The following is a 16,546-nucleotide window of genomic DNA, read 5'->3' on the forward strand; positions in this document are numbered from 1 at the left end:
TTTTTATGGTTGTGTGCCTTTAATAAAAACCTGTAAACATCATTTAGGGCTTTATTTTTGAGTTGTTTTTATCACTTTCACAGAGGTTAGCTGCCTAGAGAATCTGAACAGTCCATTTATGTGAGATGTTTATTTTATTTTGTCTATAGGCAAAAATGTTTTTTTGTTTGTTTGTTTTTTTGTTTTTGTTTTTGTATTTGTTTGTTTTTTTATTTTGGGCTATTTGGTATTCCATAATGTATCTTCTTTTAGACTAGTGGAAAGTAAACATCCAAAATACACATTTAAGTGTTTGTTTTATTACTTCATATTTTAGATTTCAATAACAATACAAATCTTTAATCTTTTTTCAAAATGAGTTTTTATCTCCATTTCAGCAGCACTTACACCAAACAGATATTCCTCTCTATATTCTGAAAGGTTCTTACTGAAGGGTTTGATCATTTATCACTTGCCTAATTTTATACAACATTTTATTCCTAAAAACATGGTGAAAATGTATTTTACTTCTGGCAGTTGACAATATTTCTGAGTGATAAAAGAGATATTCAAAATCAACCTTCAACTCTAATATGTCAACAAAATAAAACAAGATTTCTTTAAAAACAAGTACCTGATAATGCCTCATTTGCATATGTAAACAACATTTCAGAAAACTTTATGTGGTACTGTAATGTGATTCATTAACTTGGGTTAAAATGTTTCCCCTATTCATCTGTAGTGGCTTGCCATTTAACAGGTTCACGATAGGAAGTGTAAATGGCTCTGACTATTACAGGAATTCAGTGGAAGATTGTTGTATTGATTTTATGGCACCTGAAAAACGGTCCGTCTTTCTCAGAAACATGCATGGAATTGCAAAACGGGGCAGTCAATCTCAAACACCTTGTTCAGAACAGCTTATTAACATTTAATTAGAGAATGAAAGAGCATGAGAGAGAGAGTATGTGAGAAAAAAATGAGAGAGAAAAGAAGGGGGAAGTGTTTCTGACATCAGCAGCAGATGAAGAGAGGGAGAAATATTGGATCTATTTTTAGGCTGCGCTTGTATGCGCCAAAACCAAGCTTTACACGCTGAGACAGGAACAGGAATCCTCCAGAGAGAAGCCAGAGTCCTGATTAAAACATCAGCACAGCGTCTCTCTCTCTCTCTCTCCTCCTCCTCCTATTTCTCTGTATCTCTCGTCTGGTTATCGTCTTCTCTTTTACACTCTAATTATGTTTGCTACACACTTAAAATAAAGGTTTACGGTCTCATGCCTTTCAGAAAATTACATGGCGGAACCTTTTTAACTTCTCAAATGTCACCTTTTTATGTTCCCACAGTATTAAAAGAATCTTCCGTCATCAATAGAACCTTTATTATTTCCCATTATGTCCTCATGGAATTTTTTTTAGTTCACACATCATAATAGAACCATTTTTAGTCCTTTCTTAGTTCTTGTTATGTCATACAATAAGTAGAACCTTTTTCAGTTATGTCATGGTAGAATATTTTTTATTTCTCATTATGTCATCATAGACATTTTTTGTTCCCATTCTCATAGAACCTTTTTTGGTTCTTATTGTCATTATAGAACCTTTTTTTAATTCTTCTTGTCATCAGAGAACGTTTTTTTAGTTCTCATTATAGACCTTTTTTGTTCCCATTATGTCATCATAGAACCCTTTTTAGTACCAAATGTGTCCCTTTTTAAGTTCCTGTCACGCCAAAATAGTTTTTTAGAACATGTATGCACTTTTTTCAAGAACCCAAGAAGATTTCATTTTTAAAACTAGAAGCAAGACTCATTAACAAAGTTCATAATGTGCTATGTTTGGTTCTTGATCAAAAAGAGGGTTATTTCCTTAACTTTTAGGAATGTACACTCTTAAAAATTAAGGTTCCCTTCCAAAGGGACTAAAAGGTTCCACCTTCCAACAGTACTTAAAAGAACCATTTTTTTGTCTTAGTGTAAAGAGTATTTAAATAATCTAAAAAAGTACCTTTTTCCACTATAAAGAACCTTTTGTGCACTGGAAAGGTTCCATGAATGTTAAAGGTTCTTCATGGAAACACCAATACATCAATAAGGAACCTTTATTTTAAAGAGTGAAGAAGTGGAATCTTTACACCACAGATGCAGTACCAGACCGAGGCTTTAGGTGTCTCATTTCATCACAGGAAGATGGATGGAGAAATAGATTGAGAAAGAGAGTGAGTGATAGTGGAGGGGTAACTGGTTTAGGGAAAACTATTTCCCCTCTTGATGTTGCCTGGCAACAGCGATATCAGACTATTCTAATCTCGTCTGTGACTTCACACCTCGTCTCCATCGTGTTCATTCAGCTTTACACTTGTGCTGTTTAGCAGGCGCCGTCAGGGAAAACTCACACAACCAGCGACATGAAAAGATGAAGTGTTGTGTTTGCGTGTGGCGTCCTTTTTTCTGAGAGACTCTTGAATGGAGTTTACAGTCAATAAAAAGTCAGCGGGGAAATAAGATGCGAGAGTATGAATGCTTAGAGCAAATAAACGTGGAAATATATTTAGAAAATGACCAAATTGAATCAATTAGGCACTTAGAATATAGAATATAGAACAGTTGGTCGCAACAATCAATCAACCAACCAACTAATCCAATGAATGAATCAGAGAGTGAATGAATGAACAAAAGAATTAATGAATCAACTGCTGGAACTATCACCCAGCGTTCCATTCGGAAGGGCTCATCCCTATGCCCTAATCCCTTCAAAGGGATGAAGGGTTCAAAAAAACTATTTTTTTGGAGCGCACTTCTGCGTCATCTTAACGAGATAATCAAGGAGGCACCTTCGCCTTTTTTCCCCTGGTTTACTCTTTGTATTAATACGCATTCGTTTACTGTAGTAACATTATAAGCTACTGCCGGTCTTTTACGTTAAATATAATTCATATTGTGTATATGTATTTGAAACATTTGATTGGACTGATAAAGAGAGCTGTAAAGTATTTTTGTTGAAGTACAATGTCATTTTGACCATAATTAATGTACCAAATCTAACTCTAATAAATATTACAGTAGTATAGAAAAATACTAGGGGTGACCCTGAATAGTCGACGATTCGAATCTTCGATAGGAGGAGCCTGATTCGACTACCAACCTCACAGTCGAATCGTCGCAGAGGTGTTATGAGACGAGATATGGGGGCGCTCAATATCTGATTTTACATAGACATACCGGTTCTTTCCCAATAGGTTAATATACAGCCTATTATGTTAATACTGTAAATAAAAATGTGAAAAGACAGAAGCTTTTAATAAATATTTTTAATGTGCGTGAATAAATCCAACCTGTGACCGATTTAAGTTTCACTTCCATGATCCTTGACCGGCAGATGAGCATCTTTACGGCAAGGATTAAATCTTTAACAATGTCTGGGATAAAGTGTACAATTGGATGCCCTTTGAAATGGTAAAATATGATCAAAAAAACGTATGATGCAAGTTGTGCCAACAGCTCATGTCCTAGAACTCAACAACGACAAACACTGCGGCGCGCTTCTGCTGGCCAACGAGCTGACTAGCGCTATTTGAAAAGACTCAAACGCACACAGGCAGATCGCGTGAAAGACTGGATTTTTCTCTCTCAATCAGGTAGGGTAGCTACAAGTGATTTCAAACTGTAAATGTTTCTCTTTGTGAGGTTTGGTTAGTGGTTTCTAAAATGCATCTTTACGCACAACTGCCAGCCTGCATGGAGAGCTTCTTGAGACTCCAGAGACACCAGCAGCTTCAAATACCTGTTTGCTGCTCAACACTGGCTTTTTTATAGCTGCCCTTTTAATACAATTAATTTTTTTGACAGGAACTTTCATTAATAAGCCTTTATCTGACCGAGTTCTGCTGTGCTCTAAATCACTCACAAATCTTTTGTTAATTTGATAATCTCCATTCACAAACTATTAGTTGTTTTCATGCCTTTTGCACAACATTGTACCATTTCATGCTTTTCATCTTCAGAAAGATCTTCAGAAAAATGGAGCGGGACACGGAAAATTAAGTAAGGCCTGGCTATAGTCTACGTGCGGCTTAAGACAACTTTTCTTTCACACACAGCACAGAGAAACATCTTTCTAATAAACTGACCAAACTGCCTGTCAAGTGATAGACGAAACTGACAATGATTTTATCTTTTTTTAAAAAATGAAAGGCAATGTGGATAAACATTCACAGCCACAATGTACAGAACACTCTCAAAGATATAGAAGAAAATGAATAAAAACATTTTGGATCAATAACTGTATATATATATATATACACTGTATATATATATTATAACTGCAGAAAGGCCACACTGCAGATAGATATACATTTCATATGTCGGCAAATCAAATTACATCAGCTAAATTGTCTGTGCGAGCAAACTTTAACTAATCTACAGCGCAAAAATTAATTTGATAAACATTAATTTACAGAATTGAATTAGAACAGAATATACCGTTCTAATAAATGAAGATAGCCTACTTAAAAAAATGAAATATGATCAAGTCTAACTGCAAAATGCCTGAAGTGCAGGGAACATATATTCAAAACACAAGCCAGAAACAGTTAAATTAGATAAACTGTAGTTGCAGTCTTTTTAGCTAAACATTCACAGTATCCAAAAATCAAATTTCATCAGGCTGAAATAGTTTGAAATCACTTGTAGCTACCCTACAGTCCAGTCTTTCACGCGATCTGCCTGTGTCCGTTTGAGTCTTTTCAAATAGCGCTAGTCAGCTCGTTGGCCGGCAGAAGCGCGCCGCAGTGTTTGTCGTTGTTGAGTTCTAGGACATGAGCTGTTGGCACAACTTGCATCATACGTTTTTTTGATCATATTTTACCATTTCAAAGGGCATCCAATTGTACACTTTATCCCAGACATTGTTAAAGATTTAATCCCTGCCGTAAAGATGCTCATCTGCCGGTCACGGATCATGGAAGTGAAACTTAAATCAGTCACAGGTTGGATTTATTCACGCACATTAAAAATATTTATTAAAAGCTTCTTTCTTTTCACATTTTTATTTACAGTATTAACATAATAGGCTGTATATTAACCTATTGGGAAAGAACTGGTAGGTCTATGTAAAATCAGATATTGAGCGCCCCCATATCTCGTCTCATAACACCTCTGCGACGATTCGACTGTGAGATTGGTAGTCGAATCAGGCTCCTCCTATCGAAGATTCGAATCGTCGACTATTCAGGGTCACCCCTATATTTAACTATGCCAACATAAATTCAATTTTTAATTCTAGGGCAACTTTAAATAGGCCACTATTGTGCAATGGCACTACAGCACCACAATAACAAGTGTACAACTGATGTATGTTCAGCAGATAGAGAATACCCATAATGCACTATGAGAGTGGCAATGAATTCCCGTGTCTCGCCTGAAGATGGCGCCCGCAGCTGAATCATCCATCCATTTTCCATTCCTTTTTAATTGATTGTTAAATAGTTTAATTAAGGTTTATACATAGTTTCCAAGACAGAGTTCAAGATAAATCTTTTCATTACTTGCAATGCAAAAGGATGCAAAAGAGACTGTCCGGCACACTCAGTGTCCGAATTCACTCACTCGTTTTCATTCACTCCTTGACGTGGAGTAATGTAGGGAATAGCGAATGAGGGTATGGGGGCGATTTCAGACACAGCCCATCAATCAACAAATCCAATGAATGATTCGGTGAGTGAATGAACAAATAAACGAACTAACGAATCATCTAAAGTCATGAATAAATCATTGAGTCAGTAAATGAACAATTGTGTGTTTGTTGTTTTCTCACCACTTCTGGTTGCATTTTTGTGACAAGATCATGGATCGCTTTCCCCAGGATAGTGATGGCCGACAAGATGAACACGACCCCAAGGATAACACATGCTCTGGAAAACACACACACAGGTACATTAAGTAACCCACAGCATCAATTCAACTGGTGCTTTATTGAGTTCACGGTCTAATTCCCCTCCTGTGTCTGAGTCAGTTAATAAAACACGACTCTGAACCTTCTGCTCGATTTAGTGCCTCATTCCCATTAGGCCTGTCAAGCTCTGGGTTTATAAATGAAGGCGGCGAGGGCTGTAGTTGTCTAATTAAGCCTGGTTAATAGGCAAGATCTGTTCCACTATTTACTCAGGCACAGGGGTAGTTTGGTTAAAGTTTTAGTGTCTCTGTTCTGTGTGCTCTGTTTCTCACACACGGATCGTAACGAGCTCAGTCTGTTAAATCTTCTTTTTTGGTTAGTGATTAATTAGTCAAACCAAACAAACAAACAAACACAAACAGCTACAGTCTCCGGAGATCAAATTAGAATGAAATTAAGACATGCAGATTAATTTAATCTAGTTTATCTAGTAATCAGGCCAAGGAAGATCCCCACTGATGCTGATGTTTGTGTGCTAGGTTAATCATGTTTGTTTTGATGGTCGACTGAATTTAATATTTAGTGTGTTCCAAATATTTTTATCAATACATACATAAACAAAATCAATCCAAGTTCAATCTAAAAAGATGTGAACTTGCATTTTATTAGAAACTTAATGAAATGTTTATTTTCAGGTTCTGACTGACAACCAACATGCTATCTGCAAGCTAACTGCTAATTTGGGGTTGTTTTTTTAAAGAATGCTAGCAGACACTGTCCTAGCATCCACTCAGTGCACCTTAGTAACTGCATAACAACTCCATAGCAATCCCCTAGCAACGCTTTAGTAACCACATAGCAACTCCCTAACATTGGTCTAGCAATCACACAGAACACCTTAGTAACCGCATAGAAACAGACTAACTACCACTTAGCAACACTCTGAACACTTTAAGATCTCCATACCAACTCCCTAGCAACCACTTAGAACACCTTCTGGAAATCACTCAGAACACAACCTAGCAATAATCTAATCTAGCTACCTAGCAATAGCAACCAGCAATATCCTAGAATTCACTTTAATAACAGCATATAGACCAATTTAGAGCAGATGTCACAGTTACGTCACTTGCACCTGAGCACACATAGTGGTGGCAGAAAAATAGTGGTAACAAGTGGAGGAAAATGGGCAAAATCCACAGAATAATGGAAAAATGTTTTGTTGTGCCGTTGGATGTCAGAATCGGAATGCAAAAAATATAGTCTTAATTTTTATTGAATACTGTCGTTGAAGACGGCCTTTGAAGCTAAATGCAGATGTTTATATTGCAAGTCACAGACTGGACTGATGAAACCTGAAATGATTAGTCTTCTATTAAAACATGAATTTGATGTAAGTCTACATAATATTCACATATGCAGTTCATAGGGGACATACATACATAGCAGTTACAGCATGAAATAATACTTAAACCTATAACATTTTTATCTCACAATTCTGACTCTTTTTCTTGCATTTGCATGTTTATATCAACCAGTTCAGACTTTATAACTTGCAATTGCGAGTTTATATCACAATTCTGAGGGGGAAAAAAGTCAGAATTGCGAGTATATCTCACAATTCTGTTTTCTTTCTGAGAATTGTGGGATATAAACTTGGATTTGTGAGGGAAAAAAAGTCAGAATTGTGTGAGATATAAACACGAAATAATTTTTTTATTCTTTTATTCTGTTGCTTCCACAGCCTGATACTGCACAACTGCCATTTTCTACCACCAGGTAGGCTCCACCATCAAAAACATCATTGCTGTTTGCAAACACAAAATTGGTCTATATCAACACCCTAACAACCACCTAGCAACCAATCAGAACACTTTAGTAACCTCATAACAACTCCCTAGCATTCTAGCATTGTCTTAACAACCCCATGGAACACACTAACTTCTACTTAGCAATGTCCTAGCAACCACTCATAACACCTTAGTGACCACATAGCACCTCAAAACACCCAACATCCACCTAGCAACATTTTAGCACCACTGATGTTCTTCAAAATGCAGAATCTATCTGTAAGTCATTATATTCTCAAACAGTGAGAGTCTGTAGTGTTTTACAGTCTCAGACTCTACAAGTCCAGTAGATATGTCATCTCGCTAATGCAGTCTGCGTTATGATGTAATCTGTCTCCACGGCGATCCACATCCCAGCAGATTCCCCTAGGGCCCCGGCTCACAGCTTCTTCACTGGCCCACGCATTAGAAATGGATTCATTATGTGTGTGTGTGTGTGTGTGTGTGTGTGTGTGTGTGTGTCTGTACTGTACATATGCTACAGGTCTGAGTGTGCTGCTGTCTAGCACACTTCTGCCTTTGTCCTGTCTCTCTCTAGGCTTCCTCTTCTTTCATTCCCTTCACAAAGCCCTTCTGCCATCTCTATTCTTTCTTTCAGTTGATAAGGGATGCCGAACACAAGGCTAGACTGTCTAAGGACCCTCTTTAGACATGAAACCCAGAGCGGGGCCACTTCTCGGGGGACTAGCGAGTCTGTCTGCCTGGCCTCCATCCATCAAACCTGGTGGTCTTTAGGAAACGTTAACTTGCTGAGGTAAATTATGCTAAGTTTGTTTTAAAGCTGCAGTGCGTAAATTTTTGTTAGTTAAAAATGATCCAAAATCAATTTTTTAAACAAGTACATAACCAGCCAGTGTTCAAAATGATCTACTTACTTTAGCCTGATTCATAACGGTAAGCTTATAATTCTGTTTTTTAATATGAGAGGAGCTGGTAGGTTATCGCGGGAAATACAAGTTTGCCTTGTGTCATTACGTCATGTCTGTATACATAAAGAAGGAGTACCGGATGCTGCAGGTGGCGGATCATTTGAAGACTCTTTTACGGCAGCTGTAATAATTAAGCTTGTCATTTTGATGGTGGATTGTAATCAAGAACGGTAAAGATGACCATCATCATTGACAAATGGCGACTCACCAGTAGGCCTAGTAAAAAAAACTTCGGAGTTCGGATTGTGAAGTGGCTAACGGCAAAAAAAAGGAATACGACCAGGCCCGTGCAAAACAAGAATAAAAATATCATCAGGGCTTTTGAAAGGTGGTATGAACTCTGTTTTGAATGGGTTAAAAGCAGACACAGAGATTGTTTTTTCTGCTGGACAGGTAACACATTTTAATGGTTTATTGGGTAAATAATGCTGATTAGATAACGCTAATACACACTAAATCCACATAGTCATGCAATGCTGATATTGTTAACATTAACAATTTGAGAACAAAATATTACAATAATAATAATTTGCATGATATGAGCTTAGTTTGTGATCATTAGATTTAATCACCATTCGATTTATTGTAAAACTTTTTTTTTTCTCAGTTGGTCAGAACAAAAGTGGCAGACATGTTACTTGCTTGTTCAGATGCCATTTTCCAGTGAAACGTATTATTTTGGTCGCACTTCCAAGGCGTAGTATCTATAATTCCAAAGTAGAGTATCCACATCAGTACGGTGATTGTCAGCCTACTCCTCAAAACATTAGATTCATCCGTGCTGAGGAGCCGTGCCGATGCACAGCCCATGTAAAATAATAATTTCGCAAATACCTGCAATTGCAGGTTTCAAACAGAGATGGCGATAAAGAGGCACAACTTACGGACTGCAGCTTTAAAGGAACAGCGCATCTGAAAACAATCATTAAATGATCATTTTAATGACTATGGTTTAGTTAGGTAATTAGTTGTGTGCTTGTTTGAATACAAAACGCCCACTAATGTTCTACTTCAGCTGAGGAACATGTCAAAATTGCAAAATCATTACCTTGAAAGATCAGTCTGACCTTCTGCTCTCCTTGTTGCCCAGAAACAACATCTAACTGGCTAATGAAACTACCCAGAATCCCAACAGAGCACAAACAATGGCTGCATCCAAAATCACATTCACAGTATAAAAGAGTAGGCAAAAAGTACCCGGATGACCTACTTCTTTCTGCAAGATTCTGAAATGTGCATATTATGGACACTTTACTATCCCATGAGGCCACGGCCAGAAGATTTGTGACATTCGTGGCAGTAAAGTGACACAACTGACCCCGGTAGGTCACATGATTCTACACACATTCATACTACTGTATATAGAACATGCTTTTTAGCGGCCTTGAATTACCTCAATTATTATTATTATTATTATTCAAAATAAGAACCTACTCAAGAGAGTATGCGATTTCAAACGCAGTTCCATGCAGTCATGCCGCATTCTCCATGTTTTCTTTAAACAAGGAAGGATCACATGTACTCACATGTATTCTCTGTGTGCTGAATGGACGGCTGCGGCGTTACTGTATCGCCAAATCACGATAATGGAGGACAGGACGTCGAGAGTGGCGTCAAACTGCAAACAAATGAACAACAGTGATAAAGAGGAGCGTTAAAACATTAAAGACTATTAAATAATGACCATTTAATTATATGAAGTGTAAGACTTACAGCAAACCCAAATGCTGATGCACTATGCCGCATTATAGAAACAGCTGCAAAAGAAATGAGAAAATGTTAGTTCAAATTAAGATTTCAAATTTAAAGTGTTTCATGTTTTTTTTGTTTTTTTTTAATAAATAAGTTTCGCCATTTAAAAATTAGTTGGACAAACTTTAAATGTGTAGTGTAATTTTTTATATATATCTTTTATTTAAAAAGAACATACTAAATAATTTATATAAATAATTACCATTACATAGTTCATCAGTTTATCTTTAAATGTGAAGTGTTTATTAAAATATATTTTTATTTAATTAAATACATAAAATAGTTCATTAGTTGGTAAACTTAAAAAAAAAAAAAAAAAAAATATATATATATATATATATATATATATATATATATATATATATATATATATATATATATATATATTAAACAATAATGATAAATAAATAAATTTAAAAGTGAATGAATGAATGAACAAATAAATAATTTTTTTTCTATTAAAATAGTTAATTAGTTCATCTTTTAAAAATATTTTTATTTAAAATAATTTAATATAGTTTACAAATTAGTAGTTCATTAAATGTGAAGTAGATAGATAGATAGATAGATAGATAGATAGATAGATAGATAGATAGATAGATAGATAGATAGATAGATAGATAGATAGATAGATAGATAGATAGATAGATAGATAGATAGATAGATAGATAGATAGATAGATAGATAGATAGATAGATAGATAGATAGATGAAAATGTTATGAATTAATGCACATTTTAATTCCTCTTCACTTTTCACAGCCTGTGCCCATCCACTCCAGCATTCAGGCAAGTGTATGTTGTTAATATTGATTTTGATAAGTGTTTGTCTCAAATATACATCTAAACATTATATATAATATGCATTCCTCTGCTGTAAAACTGCATTGAATGATTTCCAGCAGCTAAAGTGTCCGGGATCAGATTTCATCTCTTCACACTGTGATGTCAGCACATGCTGTGGATCTGAGCTACCCAAACGACACTGTGGCTCGTGTCCAGTTATCGACCTAATATTGACCTCTAATGCACCTGAATCCTCTATCCTGAGACTGGATGAGCGATCTGAGATATTCCATCCACCTCTACAGGGTCAGCCAAACTCTCAAAGGTACCCAGATCTGCATTTCAGGACTGTTTGTGCCTCTATTTTTCAATTGATTGTACAATACAACACTATAGAATACACTACAGTATGGTGAGGTATAATAATTTCGAGTGTAGTATAGGACAGTATAGTTTAAAATGTGAGAACGTTCCCCTAACGTTAGCATATGATTCCTGTTTGGTTACCAATTCCTGATGTTCTAAAAATGTTCTCTTTAGGTTCTATTTTTTGTAACCATGAATTGGGAACCACAATTTTTAGTAGGGATGAAATTAAGGTGGTGTCACAAATGACTAGTCTTGCCGGAGTTCTGAAATATATACAAATAATCATGCACAAATGCAACAGCATTAGGCCTGTTTACACCAAGAACGATAACTATATTAGCGTCCACACCAACAGACAATGTTCTCTTTAAGTGTAGTCTCCCACTTTCAGTGCTGGATTCTGATTGGCTGTCAATGTTTTTATCATTCAGCACCTGGAAAAAATGGTTTTGAAAGTGATTCAAATTATATTGTTCCTCTGTGCTGTTGTCTTTATAATTGTTTTAAATTTAGGATGATTTTAAAAACGATATTTACTGTATAGTTATCATCCATGGTGAGAACGGGCCTTTACCCAAAGTTAAAAGTCTTTAGCTAAAGTTTGCACACACATTCAAATGGCAAAAGTCATTACTCAAAAACAAACGCACACACTCTGTTCCTCAGGAACACTGTTAAAAATGAATAACGGAGCTGCTGCGGCATGAGATTAAAGATTTAGCAGTTTCTAAATATAAATTCTGTTCCTTTTAGTGAAATCCACTCTGTTTTAGACGACTTGTGCCAGCCGATTTCAAGTCCTCAAGAGGCCAAACTCAAGAAACATCGACATTGCCAATAAATAATCTGTGCAGTCATTTATTGTCCTACAGAATCCCATCGGACACGCTCAAAAGAACCACACACATTGTCTTGTGAACAACGTTTTCAGGAGTTTAGCTGTACAGATGCAGTGCATCTTGGGTAATGGGAAAGGATTTATGGAGAGTTGTGTATCTGCGGAAAGCCGAAACCATTCCCTGCTCATTAGGAAGTCATATTTATGCTGATATTCATGTGAAGTCAGCAGCTTCTACAAGGAGTGCTGATACTGCGGCCCAAGCCGATCATGAAAATTATGAAGCTTGTAAAACCGTAGGATCGTAGGATCACAATGACGTATTGAGTGTATGCAGGATTAATGGGTAAATCAGCTTCAGTCTGTCACAGATGCAGACTTAACTAACAAGCCAGCTAACAGGGAATGTTCTCAAAACTTTGTCTTACGTTCTGGAAATATCCTCTCAAAGGTATGAACAAACGTTCTTCTAGTAACATTAATTGAACATTTGTTTAAAGTTATTGGGTCTTTAATAATGCTCTCAAAACATTAGCAAAAAAACATACATCATTTATGGGATGTTCGTCTAACATTTTTTAAATGTTAAAACTTGTTCAGAGAACATTCAAAAGTAACGTTCCCATAATGTTTGCAAAATCAGAAAATGAAATGTGCCCTTATCGTTCATATTACCAAGGGGGGAAAAAAAGTTTTTAAAACATTTTTAAAAAAATTGATGTTTTGAATGTTCAGAGAACATAATGGAAACATTGGCAAAGCGTATTTTTGTTAGCTGCATCCTAAAAAACATCTGTAAAAATACTAAACAAATGTATACAGTAAAATACAGTTTTCCACTGAAACAGTAATATACTGTAAAACAATGCATTCTGGGTGATATTATTTGTTGTTTTTGAGAAAGTAACCTATAGGCTACTTTCTTGAAAATGACAAATATTACCCAGCATGCATTGTTTTTACAGTATATTACTTCAGTATATTACAATGCATTCTGTATATTACAATGCATTCTGGGTAATATTATTTGTCATTTTTGAGAAAGTATCTTATAGGCCTCTTTTCTTAAAACGACAAATATTACCCAGAATGCATTATTTTTTTGGAAATATTTTATGGAAAACAGTATTTTACAGTGTAAATTTGTTTAGCATTTTTTTACAGTTATTTTGTTGGAAAACACTTCAAACGGACAATGAATTCCATCGACATATCACAAAATGCAATTTTGTTCCAAAGATTATCACTAACTTAAACTAAACTTATGTAAGTAGGACAATTTTGTAACACTTTATCTTCAGATGTATTTGCATTTAATGTGAGCTATGGTGCAATTTATCGTAGCTCATAAAGATGCGGCACCACAATATTGGTCTGGTAATCTGGTAATCTTAACGGTATTTTTGGACCCTGTTAGGTATAATTTAATGGAACTTTATTTATTGTCGGCTGTACTTGCATTTCACTAGATTTGGTAATATTTTTAAGGTATTACAGTATAGACGTTTCTCACATATCTGTTAGCCTCTTTTCTACACGTTCGTGTTGCATGTTTCACCACGCAAACTTGCATACTGTACTCTTAATAAAAAATATCACAACATCGATTTCGTGTCTACTTTCATATTTTACAAATCATGTTTGAACTAAAAAAATGACAAACACCCATTGTTGCAGGTTATGAACGTTTGATCCACAAGAATGTGTAAAATCTATTTAATTTCATTCCAGTTTGTTACTCCTATCACACAGTAAATGAACATGCTGCTGCTATGCAGCAAGTACTGTGTTGTGACAGTTATTCTCAGATGTATCAGTGGTGCATGATGTATAAAACTCTTTGAAGATCTTGTCCTTGACTGCTTAAGGAAGCCTTTTTACTAGTCGTATGTGCTTTTTTTTAGGTGTTTCTTCTGTGAAAATAGGGCAGAATCTTTATAGATGGTGAGTTGCAGAATGTTGAAATCCAACACAACAGCTGCTCTGAAAAACCTGTCTTCCGCTCGGTCTGTCTTTTTGACACACACACACACAAACCAAAACAGGGAATGTGATCTAGTTTCTGTGTCAGAGTTGGTGAATAAATTTGCATGTTGTTATCACTTACAGGACGTTTTCAAGAAACAATTCTGCAGTCAGAAAGACTTTTGACTGGTCAGTGTTGTTGTTATGATACTAGTCTACAAAAAGTAATAGTATTACTAATACCTGTAGCAACTAAAATAGCTGTAACATGGTTAATAGTAATAGTTAAATAAAGAGTCTGTCTCAATGGTTTTTGATTGAGTTTGTGTTTCGTTAAGTTTCTGCAATCTCCTGATTGTTCTTTGTGGATTGAATAAAGACTGTTTATTTTGGATACTCCCACTCCGAACCCAGAGCCCAGCCAGCCATCACCCAATCGATGCCAGAGCCCACCGCAGAAGGAGAGCTCAAGCCTGCTGTGATGAACGATGTCAGACATGAGGACTGAGCCAAACATCGCCCTGGAGCCTGAGCCCCATGGTGAGTCTGACCAGGTGTGTGAGCAGGCAACTTCATGTCCCAGCATTAGATGCTAACAGAGGTTGAGGAAATGGAGGAAGACCCCACCCACACTGCCACCACTGAAAGTGAGCTGAAGCTGACCTCTGAAGCTTTCTGCATTTTATGACTATTTTGAAGAGGATGTTTACCTGAATCTCCCATCCCTGCTGGTACTGTCCAGCTCAAGGTTTCCTGTGTTTTGGCTGGTTCCACCCAGCTCAAAGTCTCCTGCGTTCCCACTGGTCCCATCCAGCTAAAAGTCTCCTGTGTCTCCAGAATTCCTCCCCAGCCTCCCTCTCCCGCCTCCTCTTCCAAGGTCAGCTTCACATCTGACGCCACTCTAGAGTGTGCAATTGCCTCTGGTCTTCCAGTCTCCAGCTCCGCATAGTAAAGAGGATCCCCCGGCACCACCTCCAGCCGCTGATCCCATCACTTTATCTCAGCCCGTTGATCTGTCGGCACCGCCTTGGCTCCTCCCTACCTTGGCTCCACCAGAGACCATTGGCCTTAAAGCTCCACCGGGCTTTCTCGTCCCTCCAGCTCCACCTTGGTTAGATGTCGTTCTGCTATCTCCATCCATCATCCCCTTTGTGTTGACAGCCAAGCCTCCACCATGGCTCCTCTCTCCCTCGACTCTGCCGTGGGCCATCTTCCTGGCTGCGCTCTGGGTTCCTACCTGGTTCCTCTTGCTCCTGTCTCCTCCCACTGTCATCGCTGCCCTGGTCTCTCCTGCCACCAACTCCTCTGGTTCCCTGTTCTTAACCAACCCTTTGTCTTCCTCCAGAGCCTCCGCCCTCCCTCTTCAGTTAGACTCATTTAGGATGCGCCTGCGGGGTGGGGAGGGTGTGTAATGTAATGTGTACAGTCAGTTTTGGTTTTGTTTTCTCTGTGTTCTGTTTCTGTTTGCCTGTGTTCCCTTTGTTAGTTTGTCTCTATGGTTTTTGATTGAGTTCACAGTCACACATGTTCCTGGTTGTGTTAATTATCCCTGTATGGGATCATTTACAATTATAAGTCCTGAGTCCTGAGTTTCTTTAGTTCTGTGTACAGTTCTGTGTCTTGTATCTATGTAATGTGGTTGTGTTTTCTTAAGCTCCTGCAATCTCTTGATTGTTCTTGTGGATTTGTGGAAGACTGTTTATTTTGGATACTCCCTTGTTTTGTTGATCCCTCTTTACAACCCACTGACACTAATATGTTAAAGCTAATAAATGAGTATATTTTAGTTGATATCAGATACTACAACAAATTTTAATAAAAGTACTATTGTTAATAGGGTACAACGGGGCTAAAGGCGCACCTGGGTAAAAGCTGCATTTGATTTTATTTTCCTCTAAACCACTAGATGCCACAAAAACTTGCCGCAGCACTTTCCAAAATGCACGTGGAAATTTGGCAGATCCTTGACGCGATTGCGGGCAACAGCAAAGTTGATTCTGTGCTAATTTGATCTAATATTTGATGTTGTTTTTTAATTTGTAGATTTAAGTAGCAAATGAGAATCGCAAAAAATATTAAATATATTTTGAGAAGGTCTTGTTAATGATTTTAATGGTTTTGTTCCAAGTTAATTAAAGCAACAGTTTTTCAATAATGGAAGAATATGTAAAAGAATGAAATTTGGGGT

General features: G+C 36.9%; 1 protein-coding gene across 1 annotated transcript in view; it reads right to left on the reverse strand.

The window, feature by feature from the left end:
• The window catches only part of tmem163b (transmembrane protein 163b), a 45,492-nt gene that overhangs the window by 10,786 nt on the left and 18,160 nt on the right, over positions 1 to 16,546 (reverse strand). The window contains exons 3-5 of the mRNA XM_067395946.1: positions 10,364 to 10,407; positions 10,177 to 10,268; positions 5,794 to 5,890 (exon numbers count right to left, since the gene is read on the reverse strand). Of these exons, the coding sequence (XP_067252047.1) occupies positions 5,794 to 5,890; positions 10,177 to 10,268; positions 10,364 to 10,407 (233 nt within the window). The remainder of the gene's footprint in view (positions 1 to 5,793; positions 5,891 to 10,176; positions 10,269 to 10,363; positions 10,408 to 16,546) is intronic.

The sequence above is a fragment of the Chanodichthys erythropterus genome, chromosome 10 (genome assembly GCF_024489055.1).
Source record: "Chanodichthys erythropterus isolate Z2021 chromosome 10, ASM2448905v1, whole genome shotgun sequence".
In the NCBI taxonomy this organism is placed as follows: domain Eukaryota; kingdom Metazoa; phylum Chordata; class Actinopteri; order Cypriniformes; family Xenocyprididae; genus Chanodichthys; species Chanodichthys erythropterus.